At 43.0% G+C, this 12,866-nt stretch overlaps 1 protein-coding gene across 1 annotated transcript; it reads right to left on the reverse strand.

Moving 5' to 3' along the window:
* Positions 1-1,305: 1,305 nt before the first annotated feature.
* On the reverse strand, positions 1,306-12,402 carry LOC112053060 (FHF complex subunit HOOK interacting protein 2A-like). The gene is made up of 6 exons (XM_052888398.1): positions 12,227-12,402; positions 11,091-11,655; positions 7,254-8,501; positions 6,253-6,419; positions 6,060-6,176; positions 1,306-3,195 (listed from the first exon to the last, which is right to left on the reverse strand). Exons 2-6 carry the CDS (start codon positions 11,133-11,135, stop codon positions 2,583-2,585), a joined length of 2,190 nt encoding a protein of 729 aa, XP_052744358.1. The 5' UTR covers positions 11,136-11,655; positions 12,227-12,402; the 3' UTR covers positions 1,306-2,582.
* Positions 12,403-12,866: the final 464 nt, after the last annotated feature.

Below are 12,866 nucleotides of genomic sequence, written 5' to 3' on the forward strand. Positions count from 1 at the left end.
ACGTAGCATTCTACTGGTGAAAGAATTTTTAAAATCGGACCAGTAGTTCCGAAGATTACCCCATTTCAAAGAATTGTTACAAACTTACAAACTTTACCTCTTTATAATATTAGTATAGACTAGCTAAAAAACGTCATTACAAATCCAATATGGCGGACTGGCTGTTTGAAATCCACCCCCATGATATGGGTATCAAGCGTGTTTTTTTAGTTTTTTTTAACTATTCATTATTTCATTTGTGGGTACGTTCACAAATGAAAAAGTACCCAATCTGGTTTCTGAACCACTCAAGTTTCGGTTCTTAGGAGTATGTATGGAGTTCACAATCTATCGACAGTTCACAATCTCGCGAGATTATAAACTCGCGAGATCGGATCGAACGGTATTTACAATTTTACTGTGACAGTTACAACTTTACCTAAAGTCCTTTTTACGAAACAAGTCCCGTAGACACGGCGCTAATGTCGGCGCTCATAGTCATTTGGTAATGGCGGTCTTATTGGTGTCAGGCGCTGTCACTTTTAGTTTAGGTTTTAGTCGCGGGACTTCTGTCATGAAAAGGACTCTGCAGTCTGCAACTGTCCTGCATTTGGTCGCAGCTAAACCTATAGGCAGTAAAGCCATGTTGCTGTGCAATGTTTAACAACAAACTAATTATAAATGAAGGTGGAAAATGCATGCCATTTAATTAAAATCAAGTATTGTTTATTTATTAAATGTTATTCAAAGGATTTTACCTTGGAAGCAAGCTAACAAAAATATTATTGGTTGTAAAATGGCTGGCGATTTATACCCTTATTTTTCAATTTGTTTGTTGATTAAAATTGCACAGGTAGTTTGGCATTAGTATAGGTTTAGCCACGACTAAGTGCAGTCAGTTCATTTTTGCTGTAATTTATATATTTGCAGCTGCTAGATGAAATTGATGGTTCTGTACATGTTGGATTACCTACCTACTGTGTTTTCCACAATCTAAAGCTAAGCTAAGTTTTTATTTTTAAAACAAACACTATTGCAGACTAGAACGCGTCGCACGACGACGGTCTCTAAATATTCATAAAAATGCCAACAAACTGACATAGGTACGTTCAAATAGTAGTAGTTACATATTAGTATAACAATAATATAAAAAAAGCTTTTTTATCTGTTAGGTACTTTATAAATCGACTCATCTTTTATCAGTTCATCGCATTTTTGGTAAATTAATTATAAGTACTTACATTCGGTTTCTACTCACTTATCTAAACTGTTATATAACAGATAAGCAGACGCTCGGAGTTCAATAAATATCAATCAATCAATCAATCAATCAATCAATCAATTTTATTTTGCCAGAATATGGTACATTTACATAGGTCTTATATTATATTTTAACACATATCCTGCCATAGTTGGCAGGATATGTGTAAATAATCGTACTTAAGTCTGTTCATTAAACACCAACACACCACGACTCCTGTCTGTGTGACACTAAGGCGGGCTACAGACCTTCAGTTTTGACTGTACAGTATTTCAGTTTTGACTGTACAGTATTATCTTATCAAAATTTCAATCAAACTTATTAGAATAAAAACGTATGCGTCTCGGGACGATCGACAGAAGTGATAACTTAAACTAATTGCTTTAATTAACTGCATCTAATTAATTATTGAATTTAGTTAATAATCTTCTCATGTTCGAGGAGGTCCATGTTCGATCTGTCAAGTTGTGTACCAAAAGACTCGAGTCTTTTAGCTCTTTATTTAAGACTATACAAGGCAAATAGCTCTTTAGCCTAAGTCCAAAAATATCAATTTTAAACGAAATCGGTGCAGAAATGAGAAAATTTCAAAATGGCGGCCTTTTTAATATTTTCTGAATGAAGTGAAAATATTAAAAAGGCTCCTTGTTCGCCATTCATGCAATGCCTAGGTGTCATTCATATTGAACGAAATCGATGCAGGAATAAAAGAATTCAGAATGGAGGCTTTTATTTTAATTTTGACTTGTGAATCTGTTTTCGCCATTCATATCACATAATTTTGCACGAAATCGGTGCAGGAATAAGGAATTTCAAGATGGCGGACTTTTTTTATTTTTACTGCAGAATCCTTTTTCGCTATTCATGCAATGCCCAGATATCAATTTTGAACGAAATCGGCGCAATAATAAGAAATTAAAATGGCGGCGTTTTTAATAATAATTTACCTACTAGTGAAACAAATCGAGAGTAAACTTACTATAAATTTTATATATATAACTATAAATTTTATGTATGGATACATAAAATATTAAATGGCGATTTCTGCCAATTCACTGTAAATTGCTTAAAAGAACTTTGCTCCAATAAAAAAGCTAGTCGTAATCCAGAAGACCAGAGTTTAGACTACGACTACAAAACGTTAAACCCTAAAATAGGACTCGAACCTTTTTAAGACTCGAGTTTTTTTGAAAGGCGTTCTATTAGTCGAGCTCTAAAAAACACATTATATACAGTAGCGCTAAAGGGCTCGAGTCTTTGGAACACTACTGTCAGGTGCAAGTGTCAAACGTGCCAACGTCAGCTGTGGCAACTGCAGGTCTGCAGCTCGCCCACTGGCGGGTCAGCGCTGCTGGCGCTCGTGCTGGTGCTGCACGAAGGCGATGGCGGCCAGCTCCTTGCAGAACTCCTCCAGCACGATGAGCGTCTCCAGCAGCGGGTGGCGCGGCGCGTCGTCGGCGGCCGGGTCCTCGCTCAGCAGCTGCAGGCGCGTGCGGTGCAGGCGGCGCCGGTGCTGCGCCAGGCGCGGCACGGCGACGGCCAGGCGCGCCGCCACGCCGCTCAGCGCGCGGAACAGCGTGCGCGTGGCGGGCGCGGCGGGCAGCGCGGGCCGCAGCAGGTACTCGCGCAGCGCGGCGTGCGGCAGCAGCGCCAGGCGCGCCAGCACGGCCGTCAGCTGCAGGTTGACGCGGTAGGGCCGCTCCGGCATGCGCGCCGCCAGCTCCAGCAGCGCGCGCAGGAACGGGCCCTCGTCGAAGGGTGCGGGCGCGGGCCGGTCGGCCTCGGCGCGACTGTCGCAGCTGTCGGCGTCGGCGTCGCGCGTGTCGCGGCGCCACGCGTGCGCGGCGGTGCAGTCGAGCCAGTGCTGCAGCTGGCGCTGCGCGTCCGCCACGTACTGCGCGTAGTCGGCGCCCAGCGGGTCCGACAGCACGGCGCGCGGCAGCAGCAGCAGGAAGCTGCAACGCGCCGCTCACTGCTACTACTTCCGAGGTGATGTGAATCGAGCCCACGAGGCCGACCAGAGCCAAGTATAGCGAACATTGCCAGAACATCCCCGGCATTGTATACATTGCCGGGGATGTTTGTTGAGAATTTTCTCAGTTTATTTAGTAATTAGTAATAAACAAATGGATTTTTCAAGTGATCATCCCGTATGCTTCCACGGCAGTATTGTGCAGTAAGTCAGCGACTTGTGATATAGTGTAACGACACAGATATTTTTTAAATTGACGCGTGTCACACTGTATTTGTTAAATATCTGGCTTTCGTTCACTATTATCTAATAATAGTGAACGCTATTATCTAATAATAGTGAACGAAAGCTCTGAAATCGTGACTTTGTTCTCAATATTAAAGTACCTATTTAAAAAAGTGATTATTTTTCTTTGTCTATGTACCGTTGGGTTTGGGCACTTGGAGAGGCAACAGTGTTGGTACTTCAGTGCGAGACATGCGGTGTCGCCTTGCTCCGCATCTCTTACATTAGTGTCACATTATTGTACATTAGTGTTACATTATTGTACATTAGTGTCACATTATTGTACATTAGTGTTATATTATTGTACATCAGTGTTACATTATTGTACTTTAGTGTTACATTATTGTACATTAGTGTTACATTATTGTACATTAGTGTCACATTATTGTACATTAGTGTCACATTATTGTACATTAGTGTTACATTATTGTACATTAGTGTCACATTATTGTACATTAGTGTTATATTATTGTACATCAGTGTTACATTATTGTACTTTAGTGTTACATTATTGTACATTAGTGACACATTGTTATACATTAGTGTCACATTATTTATCTACAGGGCGGTAAGAGGACAGAAATAAAATACTTGGTTTGTAATATAAAATATGCTTTGCAGATAATCAGCATAATTGTTATTTTTTTTAATTTATTAAATTATAATAATAGCTATATATTAATTTAGCATTATCTACAGCCTATTTACATCTGTCTTCACTTTCTCTTTTAATAAACTAAAATGGCTGTTTTTAAGGAACTATTTTTTAATTAAAATTTGTACAATTTCTTTACCAATTTTAAATTGAAAATATGTTATAATTAAAAAGATAAAATGGCCCGGCCGTTCTTGAGCCGCTACTTTGTACTCTGCGTCCACTTACGCCGGCCACACACGATCAAGTCTACCGTCCAGTTAGCAGTGCAGAGATATGGACAGTGAAAACACTTGAGCGGTCCGACTCCATCGGGAATGAAGTTTTACTTTTTCAAACTAGCGAATTATAAGTTATATGTTCCGAACGTTGTTAATCTATCATGGTTTTGAAAACTGACCTGTGGACCTATTTCCTATTTTGGTAATTATTATCAACCCGTCAAAATAAAAAACAAATCAATTGACAATTGTGGGAATGGTTAATTTTCGTTGTCTTTGGTATATAACTTGGAAATTATTTATTTTAAAGTTACAACAAAAATATACTATGCACAAAAATTAAGGGAGCAGAAAAAAAATCCAAATTTTTGGGGGATTTCAACAGGCTGTAACTTATACAAAAATGGTTTAGTTTTTGGATCTGAGCTTGAAATTTTTTTTTTGAAAATATTTTTCAAGTAATCATAAGAAAACCAACGAGAAAAAAAATTTTTTTTTAATCTACGGACGTGGAAAAAATTTTTTTGACTCAACCTCCATATGGACCGGATAGCTTGTTTATTCAGATTTAATTTCGTTTTTTTTAAATCTCGATACGAGCATTTCTCGCTGAGATATCGATGTTTGAATGGAAAAAGATCATTTTGTCTTTGATTACCAATATCTCAGCAACCAATGATCGCACAGAAATTTCGAGGTTGGTTTTAAAAACTTGAATAAAGTCTCTACAAGGATTGGCAATTGAATTTTGAAAAAAAAATTTTTTTTCAATCATTACATGAATTTGCAAAAGTATCCAAAAAAGGGCTTTTCGTCGTTTTTTGGAAAATCAAGCGCCCAATCAAAAATATTGCGGAAACCACTGACGTTAAGTGTGCCTTTTACTGTTCAATATACCCACAAAAACCCTACAAAGTTTCAATTCAATTCAGCCAACCGTTTTTTTTTCCCACTTGATCGAATTTTTGAAAAAATTAAAGGAGCAAGAATTTCGCTCTGAAAATGTCATATTTTTTCTCAAAAATGAAAAAATTTTTTTCTTTTTCTTAAATTTTTCAAGTCACTTATACAGAATTGAGAGAAAAATGAAAAAAAAAAATTTTTTCATTTTTGATAAAAATTATGACATTTTCAGAGCGAAATTCATGCTCCTTTAATTTTTTCAAAAATTCGATCAAGTGAAACCTCAAAATCATGTGATACCTCAAATGAAAGGGCTTGATGAGAGGATTTTAAAAAAATAATCCTCTCATCAAGGCCTTTCTTTTGAGGTATCACATGATGCAGTTTGAAAAAAATTTTTTTTTTAAATTTTCCCATGCCTGCGGCTAACTGCAGGTGAACTCGGTCGTGTGTGGCGCGATGTGTGCTCCCAGCGACTCGACCTACGCAGCCAGCGCGCGCCGCCCGCCGCGCCGTCGGCGCATGACGTCACGTGCGCTACTGTCGCTAGTGTCCAGCGTAACGGCACGGTGGCGGTCTGCCCTACGTCACTGGAGATTGGAATAGATCGTGCGAGTCGTCCCGCGCGCCGCACGTGCGCCTACTCGCCGGGCGCGGCGGGCGGCGGCGCGGCGGGCGCGGCCAGCCGCTGCAGGCGCGCTCTGAGCAGCGACAGGCGCCTACAATGCAAACAGGCGGTGAGAGCGGGCGGGGCGGGGCGGGGGCGACAGGCGGCGCGCTCACCTGTTGATGTCGTCGTGCAGGTCGGGCGAGGGCGCGCGCTCGTCGCGCTCGTGCGCCAGCAGCTCGCCCACGCGCTCGCGCACGCGCCGCTCGTGCTGCAGCTGCTGCAGCGCGTCCCTGCACACACACCACGCTCGAGTACTGTGCGCTCACCGCCGCGGCCGCTCGCGCGCTCGTGCGCTCGTCCGCTCACCGGCTGCGCTCGCGCTCGCGCGCGAAGGACACGTCGTTGAGGCGCTCGCGCTCGTCGCGCTCGGCGCTGTCGTCGCGCTCGGCGGGCGGCGCCACGTACCCGCGCGAGCTGACGCGCGCCAGCACCAGCCGCTCCATGCTGCGCTCGTTGCCCTTCTCCACGATGACCTGCGCCCAACCAAGCACTCTAACTCAAACGAGGCGAGGTCTCAGGCTGAAAAACCCCGTTCGGGAGTCAGGAAGATTCAGGTCGAGTCAGCCGATCTGATCCAAGTGGTCGACCAAGGAGGAGCTCTCGTAACCGCGAGAAGCACAGTCTGCAGGGTTCATCTCCCCCCGAATATGTGTCCAAGACGAGACCAATATTAACTTAAAATGGTACAGCAGTTTGGAGAGGAGAGCTTCCCGACTGGTCATCAAAATCAGAATGCCTCACGGAAAGATGACAAAACAGACGTCCATTTATTTCTCCTCATTCTGAGGAAGCTCATCCCAAACAATCTGTACATTCACAGCGTCTGCAGAAAGCATTGGGTCAAGAATCCAGGAGCCCCCAACCATTAGGATCAACATTGGGAGCAACAGAATTTGAAGGAAGAAGGGAGAACAATTTGTTAAGTTTTTTGGAGAAGGGTCCAACATGATCCGGTAAATAAAGGCATTCTACACAGGTCAGTATTGAACAGCAAAGACGGATAGCAGCTTTGTATTATCTGGGTTCTCAATTATGTGAGGATCTTGTTGGTCTACTCCGGCAAGATCCTTCAAATAGTTGTGCGAGTAAGACAACTTGCGTAGAACATAGCCACCGGGTTTCAAGATGGTGATTAATTCACCTCACAAGAGCAGAGCTTCTGCAAGTGTCGAGGCTCCAGTGTACATGTCACGCGTGTCCACTGACAACTCCGAGATGGCTGCTGCGAGCGGGTGCGCCACTGCAGTAGTGTTGATACGATGTAAGAGAGATGTCCTTGTGCGGTGTGCGCGTGTGCCGTCACTCACCTCGAAGAAGCGCAGCGTCTCGAGCGTGAGGTCGTGGTCGGCGCCGAGGCAGTTGTCGACCAGCGTCAGCAGCAGCGGCCACTCCTCCAGCGGCCCGTCGCCCACCAGCCAGTCGGAGAATTCGTCCACCAGCTCGGGCGCGTCCAGGCGGCGCAGGCAGCGCGCCAGCAGCGCCGTGGCCAGCAGCGCGCCGCGCGCCGACAGCGCCTCGCCCGCCGCGTCCAGGAAGTGCGAGCGGAAGGCGCGCGCCAGGTGCGCCGCCAGCGCGGGGTGGCACTCCTTGCACAGCGTGTCGCAGTAGTCCAGCCAGCCGAAGAACGCGCCCAGCTGGCGGCGCCCGGGCGCGCGCGGCGCGGGCTCGTCGGGCGGCGCGCTGGCCCAGCCCGCCGGCAGCGCCTCTGCGTCCGCCGGGTCCAGGTCGGCGGGCACGGCGCGGAAGGCGGCCAGCAGGCGCTCCGCCACGCACTCGCACGCCGGGCTGCTCGCCAGCAGGTGCGCCACCTCGGGCGCCGGCAGCGACGCCAGCACCAGCAGCGCCTCGCACGCGCGCAGCACCACGCGGCTGTCGGCGCTGTGCAGGTGGCGCAGCAGCGGCTCGGCCAGCAGCAAGCGCTCGGGCTCGTCGTGCGGCGTGCGACGCCCGTCGCCCGCCAGCGCCACGCGCGCGGCCGGCGGCGGCACGTCCCACAGCGGACTGCGGCGCGGCGCGGCGGGCGGCAGGCGCAGCGCGGGCTCCTCCTCGGGCAGCGGCGCCGTGAACAGCGCGGCCAGCGACGGCTCGCGGCGCACGCGGCCGCACAGCGCCAGCAGCAGCTCGGCCTCCTCGCGCTCCGTGGGCGAGGCGGGCGGCGCGGCGCGCAGCAGCACGCGGCGCAGCGGGCCGTGCACGGGCGCGCAGTGCAGGCTGGCGCGCGTGCGGCGCAGCAGCGCGGCCAGCAGCGCCAGCGCAAGCGCGCGCGCGCCCGCCGGGCGGTCGGCGTGCGCCAGCGCCGCCAGCGCGTCGGGCAGCGGCACGGCGCGGCGAGCCACCGCCTCGCGGCACGCGCCCAGCGCGCCCGCGCCCGCGTCCGCGCCCGCCGCCGCCTCCGCCTCCTCGTCCACCAGCAGCTGCAGCATGTGCTGCAGGTGGTGCGGCAGGCGCGTGTCCTCCACGCGCTGCTTGCTGCTCTCGTCGTAGTTGTGGTAGAAGTTCAGCACCATCTTCCAGTGGTACTGGAACTCCTCCAGGCGCGAGGGCGGCGGCGCCAGCTGTGAGACAAGGCATTGTAAACATTAAAGTTCCATCTGAATGCCTTTCAAACAACTCTGACAGATAACAGTAACTTTTGAAAATTGAATAACACTGAAAACTCTTGCTATACTTTTCACGAGAGTTTCTCCTGAATGAGTACTACAAATTATATTTCAAGATATAAGCTTTTCAGTAATTAGAACACAAAAAGATTATACCTACAAATAAAATGCAACTTATTTTCAAAGCAAGCTCAATATCAAATTCCACAAGCAGGCTCTATGATCTGCATCTGATTAAAGAAATATACAATGACACCAACAATAAATATTGTAATTTAATTTTGTGTTTTTTCATCTTTTTATTGCAAAGTAAGCCTAAGTAAGTGAAGATGTGTAGCGAGGATGCACACTATCAAACAACAAGTACAACTCGTGAAGATGAAGATATTGTTGACAAATAGCAGCAATATAACAAAAAGAAATAATACTAAAGAGGTTTTCTTTTACAAATATACTGTGAATACTGAGTATGAGTTCTCTTTTTATTTATTTATTTGGTCCATTAGTAATTGTTATAGTATCTACATAATTACAATCTAAAAAAACACTAATACAAGGCTCTGTACAATCTTGTGTACAATTTTCTTATTATCATTATCAAAATCAAAATGTTTAATAAATAAGAATTTACTTATATTGGGTAATTGTATAGTGTATAGCTAATGAACTTTAAAGTTGTGTGTAGTGTGAGGACACAGAATATATTGATTGGTGTTAAATATTTTGGATGTATGAGTTTACCTCGTCCCCCTCAAAAAACAACAGACAATTTTCTTGTGGTACTTGTCCATTTGTAATTGGTCGGAGCTCTGCCTAGCCAAATTTGGTAAGACCCTACTACAGTAGCTTTGGATACCTGTTCTAATATAGAAAAAAGTAGCACTGAAAATTTGTAGATTTGCTTTTTCTTGTATAATTAAAGGACTTGTCCCAAAATTATTTTTATTTATATTTTTTAAACAGGTCGATAGTATTTTTTACGGATAGAAGATACAAATTGCTGTTAGGAAAATAATTTTTAGAATTTTTAGAACCCAAATTAATCAGATAAATAATTTTTTTTTTCACTCCCTTGTCTACAAATTAAACATAGACAATACAGTAAAAGAGTTCAAAACAGCCAATAAAAACACCTGGAATTGAATTCATATCCAGTGTAACTGATTTCTGGCTAGTAATTAGCCATGGCTATTTACCACCCCACCGACAAAGATGTACCTCCAAGCGATTAAGCATTCCTGTATGTTGTGTAGAAACCGAAATAGGTTTTTTTTATTTTGGGTATTAAGCCCTATATTTTATGTTCTTATAAGATAAAAAAGCCAGCCAAACATGGGTGTTTGATAACAAAACCAAAGGCAAAGTAAGGTCATGAGGGCAATGGAATGCAGTATGCTGAAATTGAAAAAAATCCATAAAGTCAGACATAAAATGATCAGAGAAAGAACCAGAGTCACAGACGCCTTAAAACATGCCTTGAAACAGAAATGGCAATGGGCAGGACATATATCGCGGTTGAAAGACGCCAGGTGGACACTTACCGTCACTGAATGGCAGGGTCCACTAGGCAAAAGGAGAGTTGGCAGACCTCAGAAGCGCTGGACAGACGACATTGCTCAAGTGGCTGGTGGGGATTGGATGAGGTCAGGACGGGACAGGCAAAGTGGAAACTGCAGGAGGAGGCCTATACCCAATACAATGGGATTCATGCAAACGTAATATAAAAAGAAAAAAAAAATCTATTAAAAAAAATAAAAAAATTGTATTACTAATTTGTATGAAATAAATAAAGACTTTATTTATTTTTATTATTATTTTTATTATTATTATTATACGATAAAAATAATTTGTTCTGCTTAGTTGACACTCCAAAAAGGCCCAGCCTCTATACAAAATTGGGACATGTCCTTTAAACTTGGGGTAGGGTGACCAAGATGAGCAGACGGCGAGTGTCAACACTTGTACCTGGGCTCTGATGTCTGATCTGAAATTTTCTCTCTGCTATACAATGTGGAGACTCTCACTCAGCGGGCAATGGAGCGAGCTATGCTTGGGGTTTCTCTGCATGATCAAATCAGAAATGACTGATCCACAGAAAAATAAAAGTCACTGATATAGTTTAGTGAGTTGCGAAGCTGATGTGGAAATTTGCAGGTTTCATAGTCTGAAGAGCCGATGGACATTGGGATCTCAAGGTGCTGGAATGGCGACCTAGCACAGAAAAGCGCAGTGTTGGTCGACCCCCCACTAGGTAGACCCAGGACATCAATCGGATTGCAGGATGCAGCTGGATGCTCACGGCTCGAGACAGTTTTATTTGGAAGTCCTTGCAAGAGACCTATGTCCAGCAGTGGAAGTCCTACGGCTGTTAATGACCCGGCGTACACCACAATCCACGAAATGTTAAGTTAACTATCTCTGTCTTTCTTTTTTTTTGTCAATAAAAGTTAAAGATATGGTTTAAAAAGTAATTTGTGCACCACCGACAAAGTAAATTACGTAAATTAATTAATTAGTGCTAATAAATTGGTAATGAAGACTCACAACATCCGCGGCGCTCTGCAGGACGTCCGAGAAGCGGCTTAGCATACTTGACACGGTCTGTTTACCATCGCACTAACTGTGCTGTGACTGAGCCAGCTGCTGGTTACCTTGTCAGCATCTCCGTTCATTTTTCACATAGTTCTAAACCATTTCTATTTATTTTAAATTCATCAAACATTACACTAAATTAAATTTTACAGCAACAACATAAAAAAAATGCTTTTTTTATTTTACGAAACGTCAATGTCAATTGTCATACATAGGTACATTGAATTTAATAAAGTCAATGTCAACACTCACAGAATCTCTAATAATCTTACAAGAGAGATTTCATAATATATATTTGCACTTTGCACGAGACCTTTATTTTCTTAGCCTGTGAATGTGATTTATTTATGGTCTAAGGATTCTTTACACCGTTTTGAACAGCCACAAAACCACATATCCTTTGATTTATTATCTTTTTTTTTTTTAGTATGTTAGTGAGTTAGTCTTATTTCTAATTAATAAAATCTATTTAACTAGTAAGTTGAAATTGAAATTGAGGTATAGCTCGCCTTTCGACCTCTAGCAAAGATTACAATGTATTATTGGAAATAGATAGGCTACTCAAACTTTTTTCGGAACGCTTGTGATAGCGCCATCTAGTGACTAGCTACGGTATTTTTAGTATAGTATCCAATAAAAATAATAATGCATATTTTTTGTAAATGAGAGATTTTTGATTTTGTAACAGTTGAAGAAACCAATTGAGAAAAACAAAAAAAAAAGACAAAAAGTTTTCCATAGTCCGGGCTCGAACTCAGGATTATAGGATCACTGTTTTGTCTTGCACCACTAGGCCAAATGACTTTATGGAAAAACGTTGAAATTAATGTACGGTTACTGTCTTTCTTTAATAATCCCTTTGCTTTAGAAATACAAACACATTCTTCCTATTGCACGTCAAAATTAAAAGGATAAATATTTATTTTTTTTGTTTTTTTTTCCATACTTCTTACACGGTTTAAATCCCTAAAAACATTATAATACACACCATAAGTAATTTAATTTACTATCCAGGAATCTTAAATCTAGGATGTAGATGGCGCTGCTTCATAAAGATTTCACGTTCTTTTAAGTTCCCATGGCATGACCTCTAGTATGAAGTCAAACTACTGCTTGCATATTTACTGTGACATTGCTTAGACTATCCACAGATTAAATACATAGAATATTCGATTACTGATCGATGTTTGGCTGTTTTGTCAAAAGAATCGATTCTTTTTATAAATTGTTTTTATTAAAAATTTGATAAAATTAAGGTTTAAATACTTTCAAATGAAACGTTACTCCATCTTGTACTAAACTACAAGTTTTTGGCCGTTTTTTATGCCATTTAACTACACAAACCGGCATTTTTAGGGAGCTCCTTACACGACGAAAACGATTACAACAATGAAACATCGATTCTGTAGGAACAGTTTTTATTTTATTTTATTTTATAGATTTATTTGTAATCAACAGCGTAACAGTAGGTACATAATTATTAGATAACATAAACTTAAAACTAAGGCCACAAAGATTACAGAATATACATATTATACAAAGCTACAATACAATTTCGGGTACCTATATTAACATTAAAAGATAAAAGTGTTCTAAAAAATCTTAACAAAATTTTGTAAGTGTGTGTGTAAGTTTGCGTGTTTGTGTGTGTGTGTGTGCGTGTGTGTGTAAGTGTAAATTATAAAGTTCTGTGTGACTTAATCACTTCTTTTTTAAGTTGTGTTTTAG

The sequence above is a fragment of the Bicyclus anynana genome, chromosome 22, assembly GCF_947172395.1.
Source record: "Bicyclus anynana chromosome 22, ilBicAnyn1.1, whole genome shotgun sequence".
Lineage (NCBI taxonomy): Eukaryota > Metazoa > Arthropoda > Insecta > Lepidoptera > Nymphalidae > Bicyclus > Bicyclus anynana.

What these genes read in the sequence shown, in the direction of transcription:
- LOC112053060 (XM_052888398.1), bottom strand. Translation starts at nt 11,135, where the DNA reads ATGCTAAGCCGCTTCTCGGACGTCCTGCAGAGCGCCGCGGATGTT. An exon ending in CGCGAGCGCGAGCGCAGCCG is followed by an intron (nt 6,177 to 6,252) that starts GTGAGCGGACGA and finishes GTGTGTGTGCAG; the next exon opens with GGACGCGCTGCAGCAGCTGC. An exon ending in CTGCACGACGACATCAACAG is followed by an intron (nt 3,196 to 6,059) that starts GTGAGCGCGCCG and finishes GGCGCGTTGCAG; the next exon opens with CTTCCTGCTGCTGCTGCCGC.